This window comes from Nipponia nippon, unplaced genomic scaffold (genome assembly GCF_047370975.1).
Source record: "Nipponia nippon isolate SJK-2023a ecotype South Korea unplaced genomic scaffold, ASM4737097v1 scaffold_5, whole genome shotgun sequence".
Taxonomy (NCBI): domain Eukaryota; kingdom Metazoa; phylum Chordata; class Aves; order Pelecaniformes; family Threskiornithidae; genus Nipponia; species Nipponia nippon.
In genome coordinates this window covers 17,314,381-17,341,194 of record NW_028262369.1, presented here as the reverse complement: position 1 = coordinate 17,341,194, position 26,814 = coordinate 17,314,381, and the positions used below count along the sequence as shown (strand labels likewise).

The 26,814-nt window shown below is 53.3% G+C and overlaps 1 protein-coding gene across 1 annotated transcript; it reads right to left on the bottom strand.

The window, feature by feature from the left end:
* Window positions 1-266: 266 nt before the first annotated feature.
* On the bottom strand, window positions 267-25,212 carry SYNGR3 (synaptogyrin 3). Its single transcript, XM_087731183.1, has 4 exons — window positions 25,082-25,212; window positions 11,181-11,421; window positions 4,728-4,870; window positions 267-2,978 (listed from the first exon to the last, which is right to left on the bottom strand). Exons 1-4 carry the CDS (start codon window positions 25,178-25,180, stop codon window positions 2,769-2,771), a joined length of 693 nt encoding a protein of 230 aa, XP_087587309.1. The 5' UTR covers window positions 25,181-25,212; the 3' UTR covers window positions 267-2,768.
* Between the last annotated feature and the right edge of the window lie 1,602 nt (window positions 25,213-26,814).

Below are 26,814 nucleotides of genomic sequence, written 5' to 3'. Positions count from 1 at the left end.
ACTGACTTTTGGGGTGCTGTGAAAAGCCGCTGACCTTGAGAAGAACAACGGTGCTTCGGCCGGGGGCTGAAGTCGTCCCCATTTCACCGTTGCTGCTCTCAAGGTCGGGGCTGGCGTGAGAGCATGCGTGTGCGTGTGTGTCCCTTCTGCGTCCCACCGCCGGCGGGTGGGAGGGTGGGGAGGAAAGAAAGGCAATGCAGGCCTCGGTGCGTACATTCAGATGTTGTAATATTCAGCATGGTTACACCAGGGGTCAGGACACGTCCCGCAGTCAGACAGAGCTTTAGTTCTTTACGGTTACAAGGAAACTCTGGAACACTTATATAGTTAGAAAAAATACAATGTACTGAACAAACATTATCTCACATACAATCAATTTAAACATTTAAATTGATTATAATTTTGCTAAAATATTAACACAAGCACTGTTTGTGCTGCTAAAATTTCAGTGTTCCCTCTAAGGAAAATATTGCTACAGTTCTACCGTACCCTGTATTAAAATCCTTTGCCCTTTTTTTTTCCCCCAGCAAGACTGACTCTGGAAAAATCGCAAGGGTCATGTAATTAATTTAGGCTTATGCCATACTGGGGTTTGGGTGTCCCTGGTCTACTTAATGCAAGGATGTCTCACTGTTCACTAAGCCCTGCTGGCACAAGCCACTGCCAGATGCCCCTCAGTCACCTCTTCCTTGCTCCTTGCATTAGCCAAGCAAGTGACACCTCCGATAAAGCAGTGCAGCATCCTCCTGCTCGTGCTCCTGCCTCCGCCGCCGCTGCGGGCAGCAGGGCCAGGCAGCGGGGCTGAGCGCTGCCTACCCTGAAAGTGCTGGGACCTCAAAGTGGGTGCAAAGGTGTCCAGAGGGAGAGAGGTCTTCTCTGCTGTCGCTGCTGGGAAAGCCCGTGGTGGGGATGGCGACGGGACACCAGGTCTTGGTACCACTGCATGTGGCCACGCTGTGTGGGGAGGCTGCAGTGGCGCAGGAGAAGTGTCCGAGTTGGGAAACGCTGTCTGAAAAATCCCTGCGCAGCTCCAGTGGCTCTGGTGCTGCCAGGCGAGCAGGAGGAGCTCAGCTCCAGCCAAGCAAGCCTTCACTGCAAATGCACATTTTAACCCGGCCTGAATAGTAGGGGATTCAAGTAACGCATTTTGTCACTGATAATGACTGCTCAGGATGAGATTTGCTGCTTATTAATTAATGCATTTATTTGCAATTTAGCAGCAGAAATGAGCGTGTTAATGATGACAAAAAAACTGCTGGGTGTTTTTGCTACAAGAAGAGCTGGGGCAGTCCGGTAACTATTGCTTGTCACGAGGTCAGAAGGCAGCACGCAACTTTTGCTGGCATAAACCAGCGAGGCAAAACCCGGGCTCACCAGGAGCCGGGGGCCTCTAAGGATGGAGCTGCCACCGAGGTGGTTGGGAATTCAAGTTTCAGCTCCTTTGCTCAGTTCTTAGTGACAAATAGCTCAGATCACAGCCACCGCGCAGGCAGAGAGGCAGGGAAAGCAGGCAGGTTGCTGACAAGGATCTACTGGATTTCGCACACTGAGTTGTTTTTGACAAGGCAGGAATTTTGCAGCTGAAAACCAAAACTCAGCCTCTTTCCCAGGCATTTTTCATTCACTCTCTTCTCCCACTATTTGCAAACAGGGGGCCGTGTGCCCCCACATGATGGACTTCAGTGGCCTGTAAAGTCTTTCCAATTCTCTGCCTGAATTCCTCATTTCTAGAGACCGCAGGGTAAATGTATGTTCACCCCTGAGGTTCTGCTGCAGCTGATGGCAGATGGTGGCTGCTCCCAGGATAAAAATACAGTTCAAAGCCACTCCTAGTTGATTTGGACTTTTGAGTCACTGACACCCCCCCCACTTTTGTGTTGGTAACTCTGGGTTTGAGCGTGAGTAAGTGTTCAGTGTTGCCAACCAGAAACTTTGTAAATTTGCAAACTTTCCTAACCCCTCGATGAAGTGGAACTGCAACGCGCCGTATTGTCCGCTGATAAAATGCTATTCCTAATTAGCAGCCAACTATTGCTGAACTGGTTTCCAGTTTCAAACAGTAACTTTTTACATCCTCAATCAGAACCATGTTGAAGCGTAGAAGCAATTTGGATATTCAACACAAACCCCAACCCGCTGTGCCCCCCCATGCCGCTTGCATCCTAAGCTAAGTTTTAAACACCTGTTTGGATTTCTTTTTTTTTTTTTGTACAGTAAATATATACAAATAAAAGTAACACAGACACCGCTATTTCTTTGTGAATTTGGCACCTTCCGTGGAACATGTACAGGAAAGCTCTGTAGCGGCACGGGGCCAATCTCCCCAGCGCCACCCACCCACCCTCGCCACCATGAGACCGATTCTGTGTTAGCTCTGGAAGAACGAGATAAATAGCAACTCCTCAGCTACTGCATTTTCTAACAGGAAAAGGTATTCTGGGCTTTCCCAGGCACTCAGCAGAGCCCAACGCCGATTGCCCGGTGTCAAGCCTCAGAGAGGGCATTTATTCATCTTTCGTCACGTGTAGGTGATGTGGTAGCAACCTTCCTTCCTTCTGACTTAGAGGGAACACTGCTTTTATAAAACCCTTGGACAGGTAAGACAAGAACCAATACCACTGTACAGAATTCACTGCACAACTAGCTAATAGTAAGGAACCCAGCACTGACTTGCCACATTAAGGAAATGGGACTGAATACATTTGCAATCAACCGGTTAAGTGTACTGCACCGTAGGACTCGGTCTGTTGGTACACGGCCCTCGCCCCTCAGTACGCTGGCACTTGGTAACCTTTCGGGTTGGCATCTAAGGTTTCGGTGAAGGGGGGGCTCTGGTAGGTCTCTGTGCTCTCGATGCCGCTGCCGGTGGGGTAGCCGGGGTACGCCGCGTTGGGGTCGGTGGGGAACTGATCAGTGGCAAAGAGCGACATGTCCGTCCCCAGGCGGTATCTCTGCAGTGCCTTCACCGCCAGTGCGACCTGCCCCAGGATGGAGGAGGGTTAGGGGGGGATGGCAACACCGCAGCCAGGACCCCACATTCCCCCAGGACCCCACATCCCCCCACAACCTCGCATCCCCCCACAACCTCGCATCCCCCCAGCTTGCTGCAAAGCACCGAGCACACCACAGCATCCCAGGCGGCTGCTGCCCCTGCTCCGTTAAAGCTGAGAGCTAAAGCAACCCTGAACCACAACCCCTAATGCTAAAGATGCCATTTCTATGTGACTGGATGACCCCCAAATCTCTGCCTAGGGTGGGGGTTGCAGCCTGGGCTCAGGTCCCTGGCCATGCAGATTTGGCACCATTGGCACTAATAAACCAATCATCTGCTGCGGGGAGGGAAAGCTGCTGAGTCCCGGGCCAGCAAAATAGGTCAGTTCTGCCGAGACTTCTTCACTCTCTTCCAGGTTGCCAGTATTCAGGCCGCAAACCATGGGGAATGCGGGTGGCAGAGATGTGAGTGCACCACGCTTGCTCTTATTTCAGGAGGTTTCATTAACAATTCAATTAGTTTATAAATGACAGGCTCAGGGGGGAAAAAAAACACCCACAGACACTGAGAATGGCTTCCCAACCACCGCCCAGTGCCTGCTCCCCAGCGCTGGTTGTGTGCCCATCAAGCAGAGCACCTGGGTTTATTAATGGTACCAGCGGAGGGGCTGCCGGTGCAACCCTACAGCCCAGCAAGCCTCTGTGCCGGTGGTGAGGGACTGGTGTCCCCACTGTCCTCCCTGGGGTGGGAGCAGATGCTGACGGGACAGGGGAGAGCATCCCGCCCAGCTCGCTTCCCTGGCGGCTGCATTAAACGGGCAGTCTGGCAATACAGCAATGGAGAAGAGCTGTAAGGGAGCTGGGATTAAAAGAGATTTACTTGGATAACAGTAGAGCAGGGAGCAGTTAAACTGGTGAGTAACTGGAGCCAGGCCTGCTGCTGGAAAGCCTCAGACTGTCTTTTGCCCCAGTTCTTTAAAGGCAATATGGAATTACTGCACATCTTGGGTGCTCTGTGCCTGTGAAAAGCCGGAGGAGGGGTGGAGGTGACGCAGGGGCCATCCCTGCTTCTCCATGCGTAGCCTCTGGAGCAGGAGCCCCCTGAGTGGCGCAGGCACCCCCAGGTACATGCGGGGTCCAGCAGCTGTAGGCAAGGGGCCCCATGGGGTTTGGCACACCCCTGGCAGATGTCCCTCTGCCACTGTGCCCAGAGATGCATAAAGCCTAGAAGCAGGAGCAAAGGGGGTTTCTGCAAGCCTCTGCCTCTGGGGTGGGCAGCAGAGGAGCCAGCCTGGCTTTCCCAGAGGGTGAGCTGATGAGCCTGAGAGCTCCCAAAATCCCCCTGCCATCCCATGAGACTGGCTCATTGCGGTGATCCACTCCTGAGGACTCGTTTGCTTCCAATCAAGCCGCTCCCAGGGGTCTAACGAGGCCCTGAAATGAGGGCAGCTCATGGCTGGCAACACGTTTTCAATGGGAACGCAACTTTCCAGCCTCAGAAGGGGAAGTCTGGAATTCCCCATCAAGAGGGGACGAGAGCTGATGCTTCCTCAGTAAGAAACCACAAGTTTCATCTCTATTTGGAAGGACCGCAAGTTTCCTCAGTACAGCCCCTTGCTGCCCACCAGGATTCACTTCTCCAAACGGTGCCCCAGATTCTTCCTCCCAGCTCAGCGCTGAGCCCAGGGCAGGTTTCATTTCTCCTCTCCCCACCTTAGCTCCAAAGCTGAACTCACCCAGACGATGATGGAGAAGAAGGAGAAGGTGATTGCTGCCCGGGCAGCGTCTGCTCCTTGTGAAACCCCTCTGCTCATTGTCGTCCGCTGCCACTGGTTTGCTAGGAAGCAGAAGGCTACAAACCACAGGAAGGACACGAAACCTGAAAGAGAACAGAGCTGGTCAGTGCTGTCCCTGCCCACCGCTGCCTCTGCTGCCAGGACCCCCGTTTGCTGATGCACAAACATGCTGCCATCAATATTTTCAAATAGCAACCGTGATCTTGGGTGCCTTGGCCTGTGCTGTGGCCCAAATGGAGCTATTTTAGAAGAGGCTGATTTGCAATCGCCACAAAAACAGGGATGGAAGGAAGCTTGTAGGGCCACCCAGCATATTGCCTGCCCGAAGTTTAGCTCACCCACATTTCAACCTGATCTCAAAGACCTACAGGGACAGCACAGCCTCTCTGGACACGCAGTCCTCGCAGTCTGTGGGATTTCAGCCTGCTCGCAGGCATCAAGGTGCTAACAACTCATTTCCAGCAACCCAGTGTGTCGCTCCACCATTCCCTCTGTTCCATGGACACCACCGGCTCTTAAAAACTTTGGGCTGGATACTGCAAACCTCACCCAGGAAGAAGAACAGCACCAGGCTGCTCGGCTGATGCAGGAGATGGCTTTACAGCTGTTCTGTGACGGGCTATGCCTTGGTCCTACCCAAGGACACAGTTGGAGAACTTAAAAAAAGGCAAGGAACAATCACCCAGGAATATGGACAGGTTGAGATTAACCCCGCTCTGAACACGGGGATCACAAGTGACCCAGGGATGTCAGTGCATCCCACAAGCGAAGCAAACAAGCAAGTGCTCATCGTGCACCATGCCCAGGGCAGTGATGCAGCAGGGCTGCCCGTGGAGCTGAGAGGCACACGGGCTTCATGTGAGGGATCTCTGCTTGTCCCTGCTGCCCTGCGCTGACTGCGCTCCTGTTCTCAGCCTCTCTGGGCTCTGCGGGATTGAGCAAAAACGCTCTGGTGATTATTCCTTACTGGAACCAAAGCTGGCTGAGCAAGATAGGGCTGCAGCTCCCCTAATTCAATCACCAGCCAACAACACTGACTGATGCCAAGGAGCTCAGAAAATAGTCAAGAAGCAAGCCACAAGCACGCAGTGTACGGAGCAGTGATGCTTTCCAGTGCTGGGAAGAGGAGCTGCATAACCTGAAGCCTTCCATGACGCTGTTTTAAGGGTCTCCAGCTTTCCTGAGGATTCCCAGTGCAAAGGTCCCCCCACGCACCAATTCTGTGTGTCAGTGCACATGGGGACGTTGAGCTACCCAGTATCTTCCAAAGGATGGTTAGCACATCAGTATGAGCAGCCACACTGCCAGTCCCATGGGGCAGCCAGCTGCAAAGCACAGTCTGACTGCAGGGAGAGGAAAGGAGCTTCTTTATTCCCCTTTATCTTGCCAGTTGTTCCTAAGTACGATATAAAATCCACGCATGCATCCATAACCAGAGTGAGAGTTACAGAGCTCATTGCACACCCCGCCTTTAATTCAGAATTTGCTCCTAAATGCAGTTTAAGAAAACGCACTCCTCATCTCCTTCTCTTGCACGATGGGGCCTGGGGCTTCCTGACCAGCGGATGCTTTTGTCTGCCTGGCTGTGCTTGAGCCCTTGAACTGCCCTCAAAGCAACACAAACTCCAGCCAGGATCATCTAGGCTTTCATTTTCCAAATTACAGACTAATACCACAGCCTCATTTTGCTTAATACAGTTAATGCCTGCCACCAAATCTGCCCCAAACCTCTGCATACACATTTTCACTTCCCCTTAGCATGACCACTTGTTGTCAGTGTTAAATGAGACCTCTGGGGCTTATACCTCAAAGGTCATCCTCAGGGACAGAGATGCTTTCTAGACCCCCAACTCTGTTATAATGGGACTTTACCAGCAGCTGGCCCCCCTTGAGGGAAGCAGATCCAATCCCTAAATGTGGACACAGGAAGATGCACACCTGAGATATGGCACTGGCTGCAGCTCGGATTACCAGTAGTGGTCCCCAGGTCTTGGCGCCGGAGATGCTGAACAACATCTCCAGATGTTGCCCTGCTGCAGCGCTCCCACCTCCAGGTACCTGGGGAGCAAATACCATGGCAGCGGGGAGCACTGCCCTCCCGTGCTCGAGAAGCAAGCCTCAGTCAGGAGTTTCTTGCTCAAATAGGCACCTTCCTGGAGACAGCGGTGTTTGGAAGTCAAAACACCAGTGATCAAACATAAGAGCAGTTCCAAACAGGCTAATTCGGAGCCGCACTGTGGGGAGCAGAAGGATGTTCAGGGACAAGCTCTGGGGCCATGCAGGGCTGGCACCAAGGGACACAGGGGCTTTCCAATAGGACTGGGCTGTTTCGCTGGTTTATAGAGGGTGAACTTGTTCTGGAGGACTGTTTCTTTGTTTAACACTCAATTGAGTGCAGTAGGTCCTTCCTCATATGCTCCTGGGCAGGACACTACCACAGAGCATGAGTCACAGCCACGACACGAGGACTACCTGCCAACTAGTGCCACAAAGCCCCATCTATCACTGGTGTCTTCTAAGGGTTTTCAAGAGTTAAAATGACATCATGCACATCTCTGAACGTGCACCGGCTGCGCTGAGTATTGCAGTTACTGGCTTCCTCTGCAACACTGAGATACGCAAGACGCTGACCTTCCCAGTGCTAAAACCATTAGCTTTTTCAGCCAGAAACCTCTAGCTGGGGTCACTTCTGCTGCTACCCGTGTGGAATTCCTGGAGGTTTCGTGACACAGACAAGCCTTTCCCCTCCACATCCAGCTCTGCCTGGATCCTTGAGAAGAAAAAGGATTCCCTCCAGTGCCCTGTGGAAGCGGGAAGGCAGGTATCGCTGCCAATGGGGGAGACAGGGTCAGGCATGGAGAGCATCTCCAGAAACACCAGCCAGGCATTGTTCGAACATCAGACCTCCCAGGGAGCTCTATGGAAACTATTTTTGTTTCTGTACCAGCACTTATTTTCATTTGTGATCATGTTCACCTTCTGCTAGCACTCCTTCAAGATGAGACTTTGCACCTGATAATGTGAATCAGACACGCAGGATTGCAGCTGACTCCCCTCGCTCCTGGCACCTCACCGGGAACACGGCTGTGCCCTCATCCGGCACCCACGGCACCACGTCCCGGTTCCACGGAGGGGCTGGCAGTGCCTGCACCCAGCCTCCGGTGTATTTGCAGCATCAGGTGTAAGTGGGTGTTTTGGAGGTGTCTGTCACTACCCATGAATTTTAAAACCTCACGAAGAGGGCTGAGCTGCCAGTGGTGTGGTGTGGCTACCTGTGCCAGTTCCGACTGCATCTGGAAACAGGCACAGTAGCAGCTCTGCACCCGCCAGGACGCTGGGGAAAAGGAGCACGCCAGGAAGCACTGTAAGAGCCAGTAGATAATTATCGGTTTAGGATCTGCAGACAACAGAGTGCAAACACCAGGAAAGATGCGTTACAGCCATAATTACAGCCTGGTCCCAAGCAAGCGCACATCTATGGGAGCAGCTGTAAGAGCAGATGGAAGAGAAAGTCATAAATGCCATTTGCACAGCACCGTGGCCCTGCCTGCACCCCTGCCTGCACCCCTGCCTGCGCCCCAGCATTATCTCCCAGCCAGCTCAGTGGCTCTGATCTGCCACTGATCTGATACACGAGTCCTTTTTCCATCAAGAGAAAGTAAGTTGTGGGTTAACGCTTTCATTAACTCCCTGCCCCAACCTCCAGAGACAGCAACTGCCAGTCGACATCTGCTTTGCTGGCAGCCGGCATCAGGCTCCTGGGTGACCCAGGCAAAGGGCCAGAAACAACCTGCTTTTCTCACACACACCCCCACACCGCCCGGTTTGCAATGCTTCCTCGTACCCAAGCATGTTCCTCACCCGGTTACCTCCCAGATGCATTTTCGGCTTTTATATTAAGCAATGATGCAGAGATCACATATGGAGAGAAAGGATGAAACAGTTGCAAGGAAAAAGGGGGAAACCAAGCATCTCATCCTTAGTGGGGAGGAAAAAAGAAGGGGACAGCGTAAGACAGTCCCGGGGTGAAGTCTCCAGGGGATATTAACATGGAAGTAGTTAAACAAGGCAAATTACATAGGTCAACTCTGCCTCCTGGCAGGTTCGGTGCCTGAGGCCACTGGGAGCAGTGCAGAGGGGTACGGTGGGCTGCGATCTCTGCAACTGCAGAGGTTCCACGTGCCAACAAAACCCTGCACTTCATCTCTGCTGCGGGATCTGCTTGTATCGAAGCTTATTCTGGGAGCAACCAACTGCCTGGCATTTCCGTGTGAGTGGGTGTACAGGCTATGGCAGTAGGGCTGTAAGAAAGGTTTGGGGCAGCCATAATTTTAGAGAAGGGAAGGCACAGCACTAGGAATGGGATAAAATACACTGGGCAGGAACCCACCCTGGCATCTCCCAGTGAAATGAACCCATTGCTTGTCCATGCAGCAGAAGGGTGCTTTGCACACCGAGCATCCATGCAGCTAATGGCTTGTGCCACTGCTTCAACTGCTGCAGGATTTGGGTGGGAAGGGACCTCCGGGTGCCACGTGTCCAACCTGCCCCTCCAAGCGGGGTCAGATGGGGAAGGGAAGGACCAGACTGAGCAATTGCTCCTGCTGGACCCCAGGGACCTGCACCCTCCCCGGGAGCAAACAGGGCAACTGCATGTCAGCAGCATTTCACGCAATTTGGGCTCAGGAAATGTGAAAAACTGACCTAGGTGGAGATGTGTTTACCTGCAACCATGGACTTTGTTACAAAAGCCCTGGGCAATGCTCCTGTTTATATCAGCACTGAGCTGGATTTCAGCACAGCATTTGCTAGGGTGCCCTGTGGTAAATGATTCGTTAAGCAGGGAAAGCGGGGATTGTACAAGAGCAGCAAGAAAGGTAAGGACCTACTGGGAAGCGTTAACAGAGGCAATGCCAGGCTGGAGGAGAGCTATAGAAGACCGCTCTTTGCAGACCCCGATAGGTGACACTGTGTCGGTCATAGGCTCGCATCCACACAACCTGCATGTAAGTGACTTATTTGTTTTACCAGCAAGGAAGCAGCTTGCCTGTTTTCTACCAAGAAGCCTGCAGAGGAGATGGCCTGAGGGAGCAGGACGTCTCTGCCCAGACACAGGCTGAAGACACGATGCACCTGGAGCACACACAATGACCCAGGGTGATCCTAGGGTGGATTTACCAGCACAGACCTCTGGTGCAATACTGCAGCCTGTCCCCAGGGCAGAGCACAACCCCTGCACGGCAGAGGCTTTGCAGGGCAGAAACCATCTTCTCCAGCTCGCTGCTGAAGCCCCTGAATGCGCACGCAATCCAAGGCAAGTGCAAAAGAGAAACGAGGCAGAGATTGAGAGTGGTACCATTTCACATATGCCTGGCAGGGGAGAGAATGGCTGTTACAAGGTGGAAGGCAGGGAGGATCACAGCCTCACACCGTGACACGCAGCATCAGCCAGAAGATGGATGTGATGTTCCCCTTCCGTTTGAATTGAAGGGTTGCAGGCACCGAGCCCCACGGAAGGAGCTGTAAATATCATCTAACAAGGGCTGGATGCTGGCGCTCTAGGACCATGGAAATAAGCTTTCTAGCAAGGAGAGAACATCCTTAACAACAGGCAAGTGCAGGGAGGCGATGACGGATGTTTTCATTTGGGACCAGAGAGCCATCAGCGACGCCTGTGCTGGATAAATCACCTTCAGACTTTGTTAACACAAGAGCCTGGAAATGGAGAACATCAGCTGGCAACTCCCACAGCAGCCAAGCGGAGGACAGCCTCTCCTGGCTCAAGGCACCCCGCCTGCTCATGTTCACATGGATGAGCCCCAGGTCAAGGGGCTCAAGATGGCACAGAAGATCTGTGCCAGCCCTTGGGAGACCCGGACCCACCTGCACACCGCAGTCCTTGAGGCAGTGAGGGATTACAGCGGTATGTAAAAGCGTGTTTCTGCTTTGTTCCAAAACACACATGCACAAAGTGAAAACAGACCCAGATGTAACTGATGAAATGACATTTGCTTGAGCCAGAAACAGGAGATGTGGGAGGGTAAAACGCTCTGGTCTACGAGATGCAACCACCAAGCCTCACTTCTCTGGGCGGCCTCACTGAACCCAGCTCAGCAAACGTCTCCGGTTGCAGAAGTGACACAGACGAGTGGGACACCCCGCTGTCCCCAGGCTGCCACGCACCGGCTTCCTCGCTCCTGCCTCTGAGCTCACGGCTGGATGGGACAACCCATCTGCCACCTCTGTTCTCCCCAACTGAGGCACACGAGTTGTGCCATGCTGTGGGAGGAGAGAGGAGGACTCAAGCACGGAGCTGCAGGGCACAGCAACGACCTTGCGCTGCCCATGGAGCCAGCATCATCCTTCACAAGCACAGGAAAGCCAGAGACGTACCTGAAAAGCCAAGGTCCAGCAGGACGGCCCGTTTGCGGTCCTTCACACTGCTGATCTGCTGGAAGTAGAGGTCCACGACAAAGAAGAAGATGCAGCCAAAGAAGGCAATGATGCCAACGGCAATGCCATAACTGCAGGCACTCTCATTATCGTTGAAGATGCAGAGCAGCTCGGGGTTCTGGCTGTCCTTGTTCACGTAGCACTCGTTCACGATGGAGCCAAACACCACGATGGAGAAGATCTGCAGAAGGAAGGAGAAAACACAACTTGCTGCTGTTTACATTTAACTCTGTTTTCCAACAGCAACGTAATTGGATTCAATCCTGTCTTTGACTCCATGGCAACATGGCATTTGTTAGACAGATCCCGACTCTCGTCTGGTTGGTGGCCCAAAGCAGTGGGCTGGTGGACAGTACCTAGTCCTCCTTTGCTGTGAGCTTGTCTGCCTTTCAGTGGCTTGGTTTGCAGAGTATTTTAAGAGATGTTATTCTCCAGACAGACTGAGGAGGGAAAAAATAAATAGATGGGACAGGTCTTTGCACAGTCTTTCTGCTTGTGCTGCTCTCCTTTGTCAGGCTGTGCTCGATAAACCCCCTTGTGTCACTGTGGAACAGGGAGAAATGAAGTTACAGAGGATAATTGAGTTGCTGAGCAGGCTGACCCAGGAAAGGACTTGATGCCCAGTGGAGGGGGGACGGGATATGGCAGAGTGGGGAGGTGGGGAGCAGCTCACCTGGGCACAGCAGGGCAGGGGGACAGGCTGCCCTGTGAATGACAGGGCAATTTTTTGCCTGGCTTAGCAGGGGTTGAGGGATGCAGCACCTGCATCCATTATCCAGTGACTTGGGTTTGGCCCTGAGAGGGACAAAAGGGCAGGAAGGTTGCTGGTGGCTGACCAGGTCCCACTGCTGGGACCTGAGCGTGTTTCACATCCCTGCAGGCAGGGAAGGAGCTGGATGGCGGCACACAGCCGGCTGCCTAAATTAATACCATTGACGATGCTGCATGCTAAAGTAATTCCCTTATCCTTCTGACACCAAAGGCAGCAAGCGGAAGCCATGGGACCAGCTGCATTATAATTCACTCTGGAACCTGCTCCTTTAGATCCTAGAAAGTGCTGCACCGCCGGCTGGATTTCAAGGCTGCGAGCAGGGAGGGAAGCAAGGCGTGCAGATGCCCCTCCATCACGCTGCGAGCCTCTGATCTTGTCCCTCACTGCCAGCACCAGCTCCTCACATCCCTACACGCCTCCCCACCCCGCCGGCTCACAGGACACAGCTGGAGGCCATGTATGCAGGCAGAGAGATAAGAGGCTCCTCCAGCACACCCCAGCGTGGCGGCTGCCTGGGAGCAGCTGGGGTATTGGGGTACGGTGCAGCTCCCACTCTGGAAGCCCTGCTATGTCTTCTGCAGCAACAGCACAACACAAAGTGCACGAGACCGAGACAGGCGACAGACAGAGGCGGCAGCTGAAGAGCCACATGATAAACTGCAGCCGGTGGCCTTTGCAAAGTCACCTGTGTCTCACCCACAGACCTGATGCCCGGCCGTGGGCCACCTCCTACAGCCCCGTGCTCCCTGAAGCGCAGCGTTAGCAGAGCTGGGTGAAATGGAGCAGAACCACTATGAGCAAACCACTCAGAAAGCTCTAACCACTCTTTAACATAACATTGTGATATACATTTTCTCCCAAGCACTGGCCAGATATCTTACTCTTGCCTGCCCCAAAGGATTTCATCCAGATTTCTCTCCTCCAAACTCCTTCCAGTGCTGGGGTGAAGCTGCACCAGAGCTTCTGTCTGAAGCGACTTACAAATGCAAGTGTCTCATTAGCAAACACATCTTAGATAGTGTCCACTAAGTCTCCCCCAAGTTGGAGGGAACAACAAAGAAATGGATCTGCAGAGGACTGAATTACTAAAATGTGAAGGACTGGTGAGGGATATTTTTTTTTCTCTGTAGGGTGTCATGTGAAATAAATGATGAGCAGAAGCAGCAGAGTCTCTGGAGTACATCCTGCCTTAAGTATGTAGGAGCTCCTGCAAGCAGCTACCCCAGCACCCCAAGCCCGGGACCTTGCCACCAGCTTCTCATGCTGATATCTGCAACCCGTGATGGACAAGCAGGTTGCACTATGCTCACTCACACCTCCAGAAACCCACCAGCAGGACAACCAAGGGCAAGACTCATCTTTAAACCCTTCTAGCCAGGAGCTTTGCTAGTGACAGCAGACTCCTATTGCTTCTAGCATTTAAAATTCAGGCCAGCAGTAAGCTGGTCTGTATCGGGTGGTGGAGATGCTCTGAGACCTGCTTGCTAATTTAGCTGGCATCCCTGAGCTACCTGAAGATGTGCAGGAGGAACAACACGTTGTATCCAGCCCAGAGACCCCCACACTGCAATGTGACAAGGCTGCAGGGAATCACGCAGACAGGCTCTCCTGAAATGCTCTGACACCGCAAGGAAACAAAACGCGGGGTTCCCACCGTGGGGTGGGAAAGAGAGCAGAGCTCGCCCCCAACACCTGGTGCTGCTGACAGCAGCGGCCGGAGAGGGCAGCTGTCCTGCCCTGCACAGCTGCTCGGCCGGGAGCAAGCGACGTCCTGCAAAATCCCCCAGTGATTCACCTGCGGGTCTCGGCAGCAGCTATTTGGAGCTCTTTCCATCAAAACACCTCCTGTACCTCCCATGGCTGCCCTAGACCCCCAACAACTCTGCGCTGGCCCCTTCTCTCCACGGCCTGCTTAGCCAAGGGGATCGGCATCTCCACCTTGGCAGAGGCGAGCACGCATCCCTGTCTATGCGACTGGCAGCAGGAGTGGGCTTCTGGCCTGGAAACACTCCTCAGCCCCAGGAATTAGCCCGTTCTTGAGTGATGCCCTCCTAGAAATGTGGGTTTCCAAATGTGCATCTGCAAAATTCAGGTGCAACCTTTGATTTCCCCTGGAGTGTTGACAGGGGACAGAAAGTACGTATGTCCCACGGACCTCTCCACAGCTGGCATGGGGAGATAATCAGACCTTCCTCCTCTCCGAATTTAACCACTACCCGGGGTCCTGTTCCCATCCATCCCTGGCTCATGTCAGCTCTGAGCACCAGCCACAAGCTCGACGGCAACCCGAGTCACCGACTTGTATTTGCACCCTCTTCCTCACTGGCGCTGCACTTGCGGAGCGGTCGGCTGTCACACCGCGACGGGCACATCATCATCATGCACAGAACAAGAGGGTTGCATTGTAAGAAAGAAACAACCACAAACAGTAATAATAATTTTCCCAGTGCTTTGGCAGCAGCTGTAATATCAGCAGTTGTAAAAATCTGTTCATAAATAATGCAAAATTGTTATTTACCATCAGAAATAGCAGCAGCATTTATAAAACAGGCCCTGGAAGAAATAATGTGATTCTGAAAAACATGAATAATTGAGAACCTCTGATTCCACGGGATTATTTCTCTGGCAGGCCAGCAAACTCATACTCAGCTTCTCCGATAAGTGTTTTGCTTAGTTCTCCCAGGATTAACAACCTGGACTACTCTGTGCTTTTGGGTGCCAGTTTCAGTGGGTGAGGGAGGGCTCCCATAAATACGATTATGGACGTTACAGGACAGGGTATCTGGCTGCCTGCATGCAGGTTTGCACACCTGGGGCTGTCGACGGAGGATGCCCAGGAAGCACTACTGGGATGGAAATGGAAAGAACAGACATTTCATTGCTTAACTTCAAATTCCAGAGGGTTTTGCAAAGCAAGGCATCCTTCTTGTGGCTGGACAACCTGAGCAGCTCACCCTGTGAGAACCCCTTGGCCGGGTGCCGCCCGCAGCATTTCGATGCAGGCAACATGGGACATGCGGCTTCTTCTCGGGAGGCCAAAATAGCAACGAATTGCAAGCACACGCACTTGATAGATGCGCTCAAAACATCAGCGCTGGCTAAAATACTCCTTGTCAAAACATGCTTTTCAATGAAAACAAGTCTTTCCATGGGTTTTCTCCCCCTCCCCCCATGATTGAAATTTTATAGTTTTTCTTAAAGAAAACAACCGATGCTGGTAAAAGATTTTAATGAGAATAGATTTGGTGTTGTCTTTCTAAGTATAGGTGAAAAAAATTTTTTTTGAGAAATTGTGGGTAGGTGGGGGTAAATAAAACCCATACAATTTTTTTCAACTTCATGCAAAACGAGTGGGATTTTCCAATGACCTCTACAAACCACACTTGCTCAAACCCACAACCAGTTCATCAGAGTCTGGAAAGTGAAAATACAAGGTCAGATTTTCCACTGCAATTGAGATTTTATGGGTCCTGAGCAAGGATGCAGGGATCCTGCTCTCCAGAGGCGCTCCTCTGACTCCCACCTCCTCCTGCCAGTCAGGTCAGTCCCCAAAACTGCAGTCCCCATGACCAGGCATGGCAGTGATGGGACTTAGGAGCAAGTGCCAAGGTCACTGGCGTGCACATCACAGGGGCATCTGCCATGCAAGCCACTGTGTCCCAAGGCCATCCACCCTTCTAACAGGGCTCCTCCATATCTCACAGGCTTTGCAAAGGAGCCTGAGCATTCATAGGACACTCCATTTTCCAGCTGAACAATCCAACACAACCAGCAACAAATTTTGCTCTCACTGGGTGAACTGGTGCAAGACCCAGTAAGAAAACTGGATTACCTCCAGCCATCCCAATATGAAATTGCATCCCGCCTGCCAAAGCTTTCACATGTATCTGCTTGCAGCTCGGGGTCTCCTGGCTCGTGGGTTGCTCAGCCCTGCCTCTCCCCAGCGTCAGAGAGCGGCTGGGAGCCCCCGGCACACGGCACCGGCAGCTCCGCATTCAGCTGCAGGGAGGGATGGGAAGGAGGAAAGCTGTCTTCTCCCATCCCTTCCATTAAGGCTTGCACTTCAGCCACACAAAGGAGCTTCTGTGCCTCAGTCACACCCTGGGAGGGAGAACAACACCAGTCAGGGAGATGCATGAAGTGCTTTGAACCAAAATGACACAGCTCAGCTGCTCATGCAAGTGCAGATGGAGCTCATGTTACACCAAACCAGTGAGAAGCCAGGGATCTCACTTCTTAATGAAAGCCAGCTGCCCAGTTCTCCCAGTTTAAAGCTTGCTTCCAAGCAAGACTGGACACCTTGCCAGGCCAGCCAGCATTTCTGTAACACAGGACAAAGGGACAGGTCTCGGCAGTGGTCACTGACAGGGTCTGGGTACGCCGGCCATGATGGACTCTGGCAAATGGCTGGTGCAAAGCCGAAACCAGAGGGGTTTTGAGTATCACCCTAAAAACCTGGGGGACAACCCTAGGGACACCGCTTACCCATGGCTGGAGGCTGCGTCTGAGCAGGAGCCTGCAGCTCCAAGGCTGCCTTTGGTATCCAAAGTGCTGGACCCAGATGCAAATCTCGCCCACTTTCCTTGCCTGCTGCCCACCTCGTATTTTCCCCGCTCACCCTATTTTTGGCAAGACCTCTTGCCTCTTTTGCCCTCTCTGGCAATGGCTGTTGAGTGCAGGGAACTGTGACCGAGTGCTCGGTGCCCTGTGCTGGTGGATGCCCCAGCAGGGGCTGTGCTGGAGGGGCAGGGAGGTGATGGCGCACAGCGGGCAGGCTGCCGGCACCACGGACATGCAGGCAGCCCTGCAGCAGGAGACCAAGTGAAATCTCATTCTTTTCCCCCCAAAAAAGGAAAGGGGGAGCCTGAGAGGACAGGTTGCTTGCTTGGCAGTGTCCAGGCACTCATGCCCAGGCTGCTGGACCTGCAGCCGTTGCCAGACAAGAGTGGAACCCAGGGCGCTGGGGACACCTGTGAGCCCCACGACGGTGACACCATTTTAGGTGTGCATAAAGCTGGGAGACCTGCGGCTGCCTTCTCTGCACCAGATTTTTACCATCTGGAAGAAGGTGGCTGGCCAGGCTGCCTGGCTTGGTTCTGTAATTATACTTTGCAGATCCATGTTCTCTCCCAGGGCTTGAGCCAGCTGGACCCCAGGACACGGACATTTTTCATCCACATTGCTTTTAGCCTTCTGTAGCCCAGGCACCTAAAATGTGCTTCACGAGACCTCGTGGTGTGAGCACAGCCATCACAAGGAAAACAAAAAGCAAATCACGCAAGAGACCACAAACTGAAAACTTCAGCGTGCGAACTGTCAGCCATTTTAAGGTGAGATGTTTCCACTGCTGATGCACTGTACTTTGATTTGGGACCTATAAAAAGCATCACCAGAAGGTGTGGGGTTGTAGGAGACTGCAAAATGCTGCTTTGATTACACATGCAAGCAACCATTAACGTCAACATCAAGGAAATGTAATGCATGAAGAAAAATCCACTGCTAATTTGCTCTGCTGTAGCTCACAATCCATGGTGTTGGGCACAAACCGCATGTACAGAGAGCCAGTACCAACGTCCGGGTGATCCTTCGCCACCCTAACGTGAGCATCAGTGAGACAGATGCCATCCTGCTTGGCACTCTCCCCTCCTCGAGCCACCACCCAGCAAGTGAAGGATGGACTAGCAAATGAGAAGGGAAAACAATTAAGGTCAAATCAGCACAGGTCAAATCCTGCCTAGCACTGAGTGTTTTCATAAGCCCCAGTTAAGCCCTTGCCTTGAGTTGCATACGTACCTCATGCAGATACTCTGCTCAGGGATGAGTTAGACCCTTGGCAGAGGGCCAGCCTCCTTCAACACCCACCAAGCTCAAATTCTGGGGAAATCGGGTCCCGTGTCCCTCTCCAGTTTATCTTTACAGTTGTCAGTCACGGGGAAGTTTCCAGCACAGATCTGCATAATTTATTGGAGGGTGTGAAGACTAAAGAACTACTTTAAGCACTGCCAGATCTCCCACAAGGGCTATGGATACGACCACAAAGGAAAGACCTGACGCAGTTTCTGGCACAGAAAGACGTGGTATGATGCTGGCCGTAATAGGTTTATGGACATGTCTACCAGGCTAATCAGCTTGGGAAGGATGCATATTGATGACCACATGACCGATTTTTACTGAATTACTTTTCCTAATGTGGCAAAAGATGCTGGCTGAAACACAGCGCCCATTCAAAGTTCTTAATCTAGTAATGCAATCTGAGCACATGGCAAGCCAGCAGCGTTTTGAACCAGTGATGACAGGAAAATGATAATTTAGCAGCATTTTAAGCTCAAATGCAGTGAAACTTCTGTATAATTCCATTACCAAAAATGTTAAATTTAAGTTCTGCCTTTAATCTACAGCCCACGAAAAGAGAGAATTAAGACGGAAATCTGGTGACCCTACTGAAAAGCAGCCAAGACCAGACAAAGTCCAAAGCAGCTAAGATCATGCTAATGATTCTCAGCATCGCCACAGGCTCCTTAAGTGCCAGACCAGCCTCACAGTCCTTCTCTAAGAGCCATGAGGGCTCAAGAGTCAGTGAAACGCCTGAAGGCTGCAGGAGCTATTCGGAGCTTGTAGCGCTGGGGCTCCCACCTCATATTTCTTGTCGATGTCTCCTGGGGAGTTCTCAGCCTGGTGCTGGGTATGCCAAGCAGCCACCTCCATCTGTGTCTGCAGGACACGGTGAGCAGGCAAGGTCTGCTCCAGTGAGGGAGCCTTCCAGGCTCCAACTCCAGCCCTTTACAAGAGCTGTGTGTTGTAGCCCTGCAAACCCAAACGTGCGCCCCACAGCACCTCAAACCAGCACTACTGCAGCTTCACCCTGGGTGTGAAACTCCCTAGAAGGGAGGATGTGCTCTGTCCCGAGGGTGCAGGGTAGCAACAATCCTGGAGCCATATTCTTCTTTGTTTACCGCCTGGCTTTTCTGCTCTTGAGCTTGTTTTCTAATGAAAATAAACACACCTTTTACCATGAGCACAAATACCACCCTTTCCATCCCTCTGGAGAAACAAAGCAAACCTGGACCAGGATGGCAAGGGTACACCCCCTCCCTCCAAGAACCACCACCTATTCCTAATACATCAAACCACCACATGGCACATCTCTTACCAAAGTCACATCTGCCTTGCTGAAAGACAATGATCTGCTGTATTATGGACTAAGACCCATATCAGTACAAAGCAGAGCACATAAAGACTTTGCTGGATCTGAGCCGAAGTAACCTCTGGTCATAAAAGTTCTCTACCGCATATCAAAGGCTACAGGGACTGCCACTTTGCTGCCATGCCTCTGCCAAGTAATCAGATTTCGCTGCCCTGGTCCAGTCCCTTAATAAAGGTTTTGCTCTTAAAAGCATAAGATTATTGCAAGGAAAACCCAAACAAAATACTGGGCCTAATGAGATAAAATACTGCATAGGGAAAGCTCTCTCCAGTGATCCACGTGATGAACTACAAATTCATTCAGCTTTAAGAAACAAGAGATAATGGCAGCAGATAGGGTCAGGCAGCTGACGACAGGTCGGTTGCAGGCAAGGTTGTCCAGCTGTGCAGGTCATGCAGGCAGCAACAGGGTGGTTATTGGAGCAAGAAACAACCATTTTAAATAAAATAGTTAGGTATTCCTCTATGTTGTCGTAAAACAGGGACCCGATCTCGTGCTGAGCTCCACAGAGGCAGAGGGAATGGCTGGGTGGGTGGAGGGAGGCGAGAGTGGCCCAGCCCTTCCGAGCAGGCTGCACCGGTGGGACCGGGCATTGCCCTTTTACTGTTGCTCTTACTGAAATTCACAGGAATTACTGAAAATATTTTCATAAAATCACAGAGTCACAGAATGCTTTGGGATGGAAGGGACCTTTAAAGGTCATCTAGTCCAACCCCCCTGCAATGGGCAGGGTCATCTTCAACTACATTAGGTTGCTCAGAGCCCCATCCAGCCTGTCCTTGAATGTTTCCAAGGATGAGGCATCTACCACCCCTCTGGGCAACCTGTTCCAGTGTCTCGTCACCCTCATCGTGAAAAATTTTTTCCTTGTGTTCAGTCTAAATCTACCCTCCTTTAGTTTAAAACCATTACCCCTTGTCCTGTCACAGCAGGCCTTGCTAAGAAGACTATCCCCATCTTTCTTGTAGGCCCCCTTTAAGTACTGAAAGGCTGCAATAAGGTCTCCCCGGAGCCTTCTCTTCTCCAGGCTGAACAGCCCCAGCTCTCTCAGCCTTTCCTCACAGCAGAGGTGTTCCATCCCTCTGAGCATTTTTGTGGCCTCCTCTGGTCCCGCTCCAACAGGTCCATGTCTTTCCTGTGCTGAGGGCTCCAGAGCCAGACGCAGGGCTCCAGGTGGGGTCTCACCAGAGCGGAGCAGAGGGGCAGAATCACCTCCCTCGCCCTGCTGGCCACGCTGCTTGTGATGCAGCCCAGGATACGGTTGGCTTTCTGTGCTGCGAGAGCACGTTGCCAGTTCATGTCCAGCCTTTCATCTACCAGTACCCCCCAAGTCCTTCTCCTCAGGGCTGCTCTCAACCCCTTCATCTCCCAGCCTGTACTGATACCGGGGATTGCCCTGACCCAGGTACAGGACCTTGCATTTGGCCTTGTTGAACCTCATGAGGTTCACACAGGTCCACTTCTCAAGCTTGTCCAGGTCCCTCTGGATGGCATCCCGTCCCTCAGGCATGTCAACTGCACCACTCAGCTTGGTGTCATCTGCAAACTTGCTGAGGGTACACTTGATCCCGCTGTGTATGATGTCATTGATGAAGATATTAAACAGCACTGGCCCCAGTACAGACACCTGAGGGACACCACTTGTCACTGAGTTTTCCCGAACTGCTTTTAAAAGTCAATCCTAAACCTACGTTAAATGAACAATGCCCCTGCAAAGCTGCATGGCCACCTGAAAGTCTAGCTGGTGCTGGCAGTCACAGAGAAAGGAACTCATGATTCTGCGGGTATCCTTTGTGAATATCAAGTTTGTTTTACTGTGCAAAAAATGTCTCAAAAGGAAACCACAAGAGCGATCACATCTTCATCTGACAAACTGCATCAGACAGAGGGGGAAGAGATGAATGAGGAACTGTTAAATGGTTCTTTCCAGCTTTTGATTTTACAGCTCACGCCAGGAGTGTTTTTTTTCCCTTCCGATACTGAGAATTACTATATCTGTCAGGAAGAGGTTGCTGTGTGAGGTAGAATCAGGAATCCCCTTTTGCCATCACTTACATTTGGGGATTTCTACATTGAAGTCACTATTCACCTGCCAGTCCTTTAGATGTTTGTCAGCACAAGGTCTGAACCAACAGCCCTGAAGCAACCACCAGAGTCACAAAACGGAGCTGGACCCTCCTTTGGGTAGCTTGTCATGGAGCCCCAGCAATGGCCATCAGCCAGATCAGCACCGAGTCGCTCGCACCAGGTGCATGAGGCTGGCCCCAAAGCCTCACGGTGGTTCTCCATCGCCCATATTCCTACCCAAACCAGCACATCTCAGGCAGCTCCCTCCTTTTCTCACCAAAGGAACGTAACGTCATACGCGCAGCAAGGGTTACGTCTTCAAGGTTTGATCCAGCTGCACAGGTTAAACATGTTTAAAAAGATGCAATAGCAAAGCACAGGAAGGAAAACCACATGAAGAAAACCCACCCCAAATATCTAAACTCAGTCATCCTCAAAGCCTCAGTCAAGGGCTTTCTGAATAACCATCCACAGCTGTTATGTGCAGCCACAGGCAGCTCGTCCTCCCCGTGATGGCAGGCAGGAAAGCCCGGGAAGGTTTCTGTTTCCTTTGTGAATCAGGGAGCATCACAGCGGGTCTGTGCCACCCGCCCGGCCACCAGCACAGTGCGGTAAGAAGCAGACGCTGCCACGTGCCATGGTGCTGCCATGCTCTCCCAGGGCAGCAATTACGAGTGTCAGGGCAGAACAGAAAGGCAGCAGAGACCTCGCAGGCAAGCCCTTTTGGCTGCCTCCTCCGTCCAAGCTGTCCATCTTGACATGGGTCCCATCTGGCAAGAGCAGCAAAGCAACTGCTCAGAAGGAGCCCAGGCACAGGCTGCTTTACAAAACCTGCAAAAAATAGCAATGGCCATGCAGGCAAGTGGGCAGGAAACCTCCGCTCATACCTGCAACCTGCCTAAAGTCCCTGCTCACACTGGAAAGGAGCTGTAAATTCTGAACTGGTTTAAGATGCAGGTAACAGGACTGCAACAGCCGAGCAAAGGCCAGCCGGGGCTCTGAACACCCAAGCTGGAGCAGCGATGGAGAAGGGTCCCCAACAGATCTGCCAGCAAATGTGAGACCTGGGAAAAGTGGTCCATAGGGCTTTTAACATGAGCTTCCACAGCCTGATCCCCAGCCCACTGAAAACAGAAAAAAAACTTCCTTTTAGCTCAGTGGGCTTTGGAACGACTCTAAATATTGCAAATGTTTACGCTTGGGACAGCACAGTGCGCATCCCACACTTGTCCACATCAGTGCTCCTCTGCACTTGTTTAGAGTTAAGTTGATGCGCTTCTGTAGTTGTAAGTGCTCGGTTTTCACAGATTCCCTGTGAACACAGAACCATGAAACGAGTGACTTTGCCATTAAATAAACCAGCCAGTGAATATATGCACGATTATTTTCTAAGCTGGAATTTTTATTTAATCTCTATATTCCATATTCTGTTCCTGCTTCCCAGCAGCGTCCAATCCCCTTCTGTATGACAAGGATGCTGAGCTCTCTGGGTGTGTGATGGCAGATTTATTTTACGAGGTGCCTAACTCACCATCAGTGGGTCAACAATTTATCTAACTGTACCTAAAACCAACACCACTGCCAACAGTTTGCCATTTCCACTCAAGGAGGATCGAGGAGGATCCAGGTGGATCCAAACCAAGTTTTCTGGACTGAGGCAATGCTTCTAGGAAACGACTGCTGCCAGGTGCCCAAACCCTGCCCAAAACGCTCCATCCACCCAAGCTGGATGCTTCAGATCCATACCTGGCCTTCGTTCTTCTCCAGTAATGGGGTCACAGGCTTTCTCAAACCTCTGGAAAGCATGCTGGCTCGCTCCCATCCAGCAAAACACTTACAGAATTATAGAATCGTTAAGGTTGGAAAAGATCCTTAAGATCATCGAGTCCAACCGTTAACCTAGCACTGCCAAGTCCACCACTAAACCATGTCCTCAAGCACCACGTCTACCCATCTTCTAAACACCTCCAGGGATGGGGACTCAACCACTTCCCTGGGCAGCCTGTCCCACTGCCTGACTACTCTTTCGGTGAAGAAGTTTTTCCTAATATCCAATCTAAACCTCCCCTGGCGCAGCTTGAGGCCGTTTCCTCTCGTCCTATCCCTTGTTACTTGGGAGAAGAGACCGACCCCCACCTCGCTACAACCTCCTTTCAGGTAGTTGTAGAGAGCGATGAGGTCTCCCCTCAGCCTCCTCTTCTCCAAACTAAACAACCCCAGCTCCCTCAGTTGCTCCTCATAAGACTTGTGCTCCAGAGCCTTCACCGGCTTCGTTGCCCTTCTCTGGACACGCTCCAGCACCTCGATGTCCTTCTTGTAGTGAGGGGCCCAAAACTGAACACAGTACTCGAGGTGCAGCCTCACCAGTGCCGAGTACAGGGGCACTGTCACCTCCCTGGTCCTGCTGGCCACACTATTCCTGATACAAGCCAGGATGCCATTGGCCCTCTTGGCCACCTGAACACACTGCTGGCACACTTAACATGTTAACCCTTGAACCACTTAAACATGTGGTTTAACTTTAAGCATGTGATTGCAGGTGGAATTGCTCATATGCTTAAAGACAAGCACATGCTCCCATGTTGTGCTGTACAGGGCCTCGACCAGGGCACCCCACCCTGGAGAGCCCCACAAATGCACCCGCCATGTTGGCTGGCAGGAGGGCAGCCAGGGGGGCAGCACCTTCTCATCACACCTTCCCTTCACTCACTGCCTGCATTTAGCACTGCTGAAGGTGACACAGAGCCAGCGCAGGCGGCCGAGGGCCTCCATGCACAGCGGAGGCATGACACAGGTGAGGATGAGCCCCCAGGCCCAGCTCGGTTCACCTGCAGCCTCCAGCCAAGCACCAGAGCCAGGAGCCGGCTGCAGTGAGAGCCAGGGAGACCCTCCCCATTGGGGGCTTTTAGGAAGGGCCAGGCATTGCCAACCTCCCAGGGCTGTGCACGCTTCCAGATCTTAGCGGGTAAAAGCCAGGCTGGGGGAGGCGAATTAGTGGCTGCCCTTACCCTTCGGGCAGCCGGGCACCATGGCCCCAGCGAGCATCAGTGCGCAGCTTCCTGTGCTGCTTATTCACGGACCATCGGCAAGTGAAGCCTTCCCTGAGCAGTTGTACAGCATATTCCACCTCCTGCTCTCTGCTCCATGGCAGGAACTCGTAGATGGGAAACGGCCAAAAAATATGACATCCTTTCAGAAGAAAAGGGGGAGCTGGGCAGGGCTGGCTCTCAGGTTTCTCCTGTCACACACACACACATGCATGCATGGAGTGTGGAAGGAAGGAAAATGTCCTCTGCCTCCTGATTTACACCCCATCCCCTTACCATTTGCTCAAGCACCAGGGGCAAAATTGGTAAGAGGCAGCGGCACATCCACCCGCTGCACGTTGCCCCATTCCCAAGGAATCTCCCTGCAAACACCCACGGGAGCCGGCAAGCCCTGCCACCCCGGCCGGGACGCGGCCAGCCCCACGCCGCACGGCTGGCCGTCACCCGCCTCAGCTGCACCGGCGCCGCACGGCTGCAGAAGCACCGCACATTGCACGAACGCTGCACGATGCCTGCTCACTGCACATTGCACGGGCACTGCACAATGCAACGGGCACGGCACGCTGCAACGGGCACCGCGCGTTGCAGTGGGCATTGCACCCTGCACGGGCACTGCACATCGCCCGGGCACTGCCCGTTGCAACGGGCACTGCACATGGCACAGACGCTGCCCGGTGCCCGGGCACTGCCCAACGCCCGGTGCCGAGCCCCGCGGCCCCGTTTCCCCGCCAGGACGGCCGTTCCGGCTTACCCAGGTCGTCACCCGGAGGATGGTCTGCGGCTGCTTCAGGAAATCCACGGGATCGATGGCCCCCCCCGCCCGGCCCGCTCCGAAGGACGCTCCTTCCATCTTCCCCCGCCGCCGCCCGCTCCGCTCCGCGCCGCGCCGAGCCCAGCCGCGCGCGCCCCGCGCCGGCCGCGCGCCTGCCCCCCGCCCCCCGCGCGCCTCCCGCGTGGGCTCGTCCGCAGCGCCGCGTGCGGGCAGCGGGAGGAACCACCCGCCGCGGGGCGGGGGGGGTGGGGGGGGGGGGAGGGCGGCACCGGGATACGGCCGTGGGCACCACAGGACGGCCGTGGGCAGCGTGGACAGCCCGTGCCACCGTGCTGCGGCCGGGGACAAGACGCTACACCAGAGGAACACCTGCTACAGCCGGCGTCATGGCGCTGGATAACCATACGATAGCCACCGTCACCGTGCACTGGATGGGGAGAGCGTGCTGTGGTTGGGGACACCACGCTCCAGCCAGGGTACCTCGCTACAACCACCATACCTCGCTACAGCCACCGTGCTGCTTCTGAGGATAGCGGCGCTATGGCCAGGGGTAGGGTGTTGTCGCAAGGGTCTCCGTGCCACACCAGCGTCACCGTGCAATGGCAAGGGCTACCTGTGCTGTGGCCAGGGCAGCCCATGGGGCTGTGAGTACCTGCGCCGTTGGCAGGAGGGAGATGCCATGGCCCGGAACGCAGGGAGGTCACCACGCTGAGCAGGTCCCGCTCAGCCCACCTCCGCTGCAGACGCACACCTTGCTTCCCTGAAGATAAACACCCTTTCTCCACCCAGACCCACTGGTGTCCCCGCCGATAGCAGGGACAGGCAGATGTAAGAACAGAAAGGGCTGCTGTCACCTCTGCTGGGCAGCAAGAGCCCGGGAGGCCCCCGCGGCAGGCAGCACGGCCTCAGCGCAGGCAGGGCTTTCTGACCCACAGCGTGAGCGAGGGCCTGCGCCGGCAGCTCGCTCGGGGCCTTCGGCTGAGAGCAGCCCCTTCGCGTGGCAGAGGGAAAGGTTTGGCGGCTGCTTCACAGCAAGGCACGTTGTTACGCACCCGGTAGCTGGTGCAAGAAAAGGGAAGTGAAGACTGATGAGGCTGAAGCTTTTGCTTTTCTCATGCAGGAAAGGAGACATCCAGAGCTGCCGTGGGATGGGAGAAGGCCATACCCCGTCCCCGCTCCTTCCCCAGGGACAGTAGGAAGAAGGAAAAAGAGAGGAACCTTAGAGAGGGAAACCCTCAATTACTGCAAAGGGAGTTCCCCCCCGCAGCTCCAGGACCATCTCCTGAGTTAGTTTCTGTAGCACCGTGATGATGATCCCGGTTCCATAGATACCGATGCCATGACAACTCTGACATCATCTCTGCTTCGGACGGGAACTGCAGGGAAAGTCACAGGGAGGAGTACGCATGCACTGCTGGCACGGAGCAGGCCTCCGGTTGGGGCTGGGGGGGCTTCTCGTGGCTCCACCACCAGCTCTCCTCCCGACCTGCTGTCCATACAGCTCCGTTTCCCCATGCAGGGACTGGTGCCGCTGCCGCGGGATCACACAGGGTACGCGTGTAGCAGGCGTGTTAAGCCCCTTACATGTAAAACGCTGTAACAAAGTGAAGGATTCCCGTGCACTGGGCCCCATCTCCAGCTCACTTTGGCCTTTTGCGGCTTTGTCAGTGTGTTCTTTCTGGCAGGTGGAATCAGGATTTAACTGTTAAAGC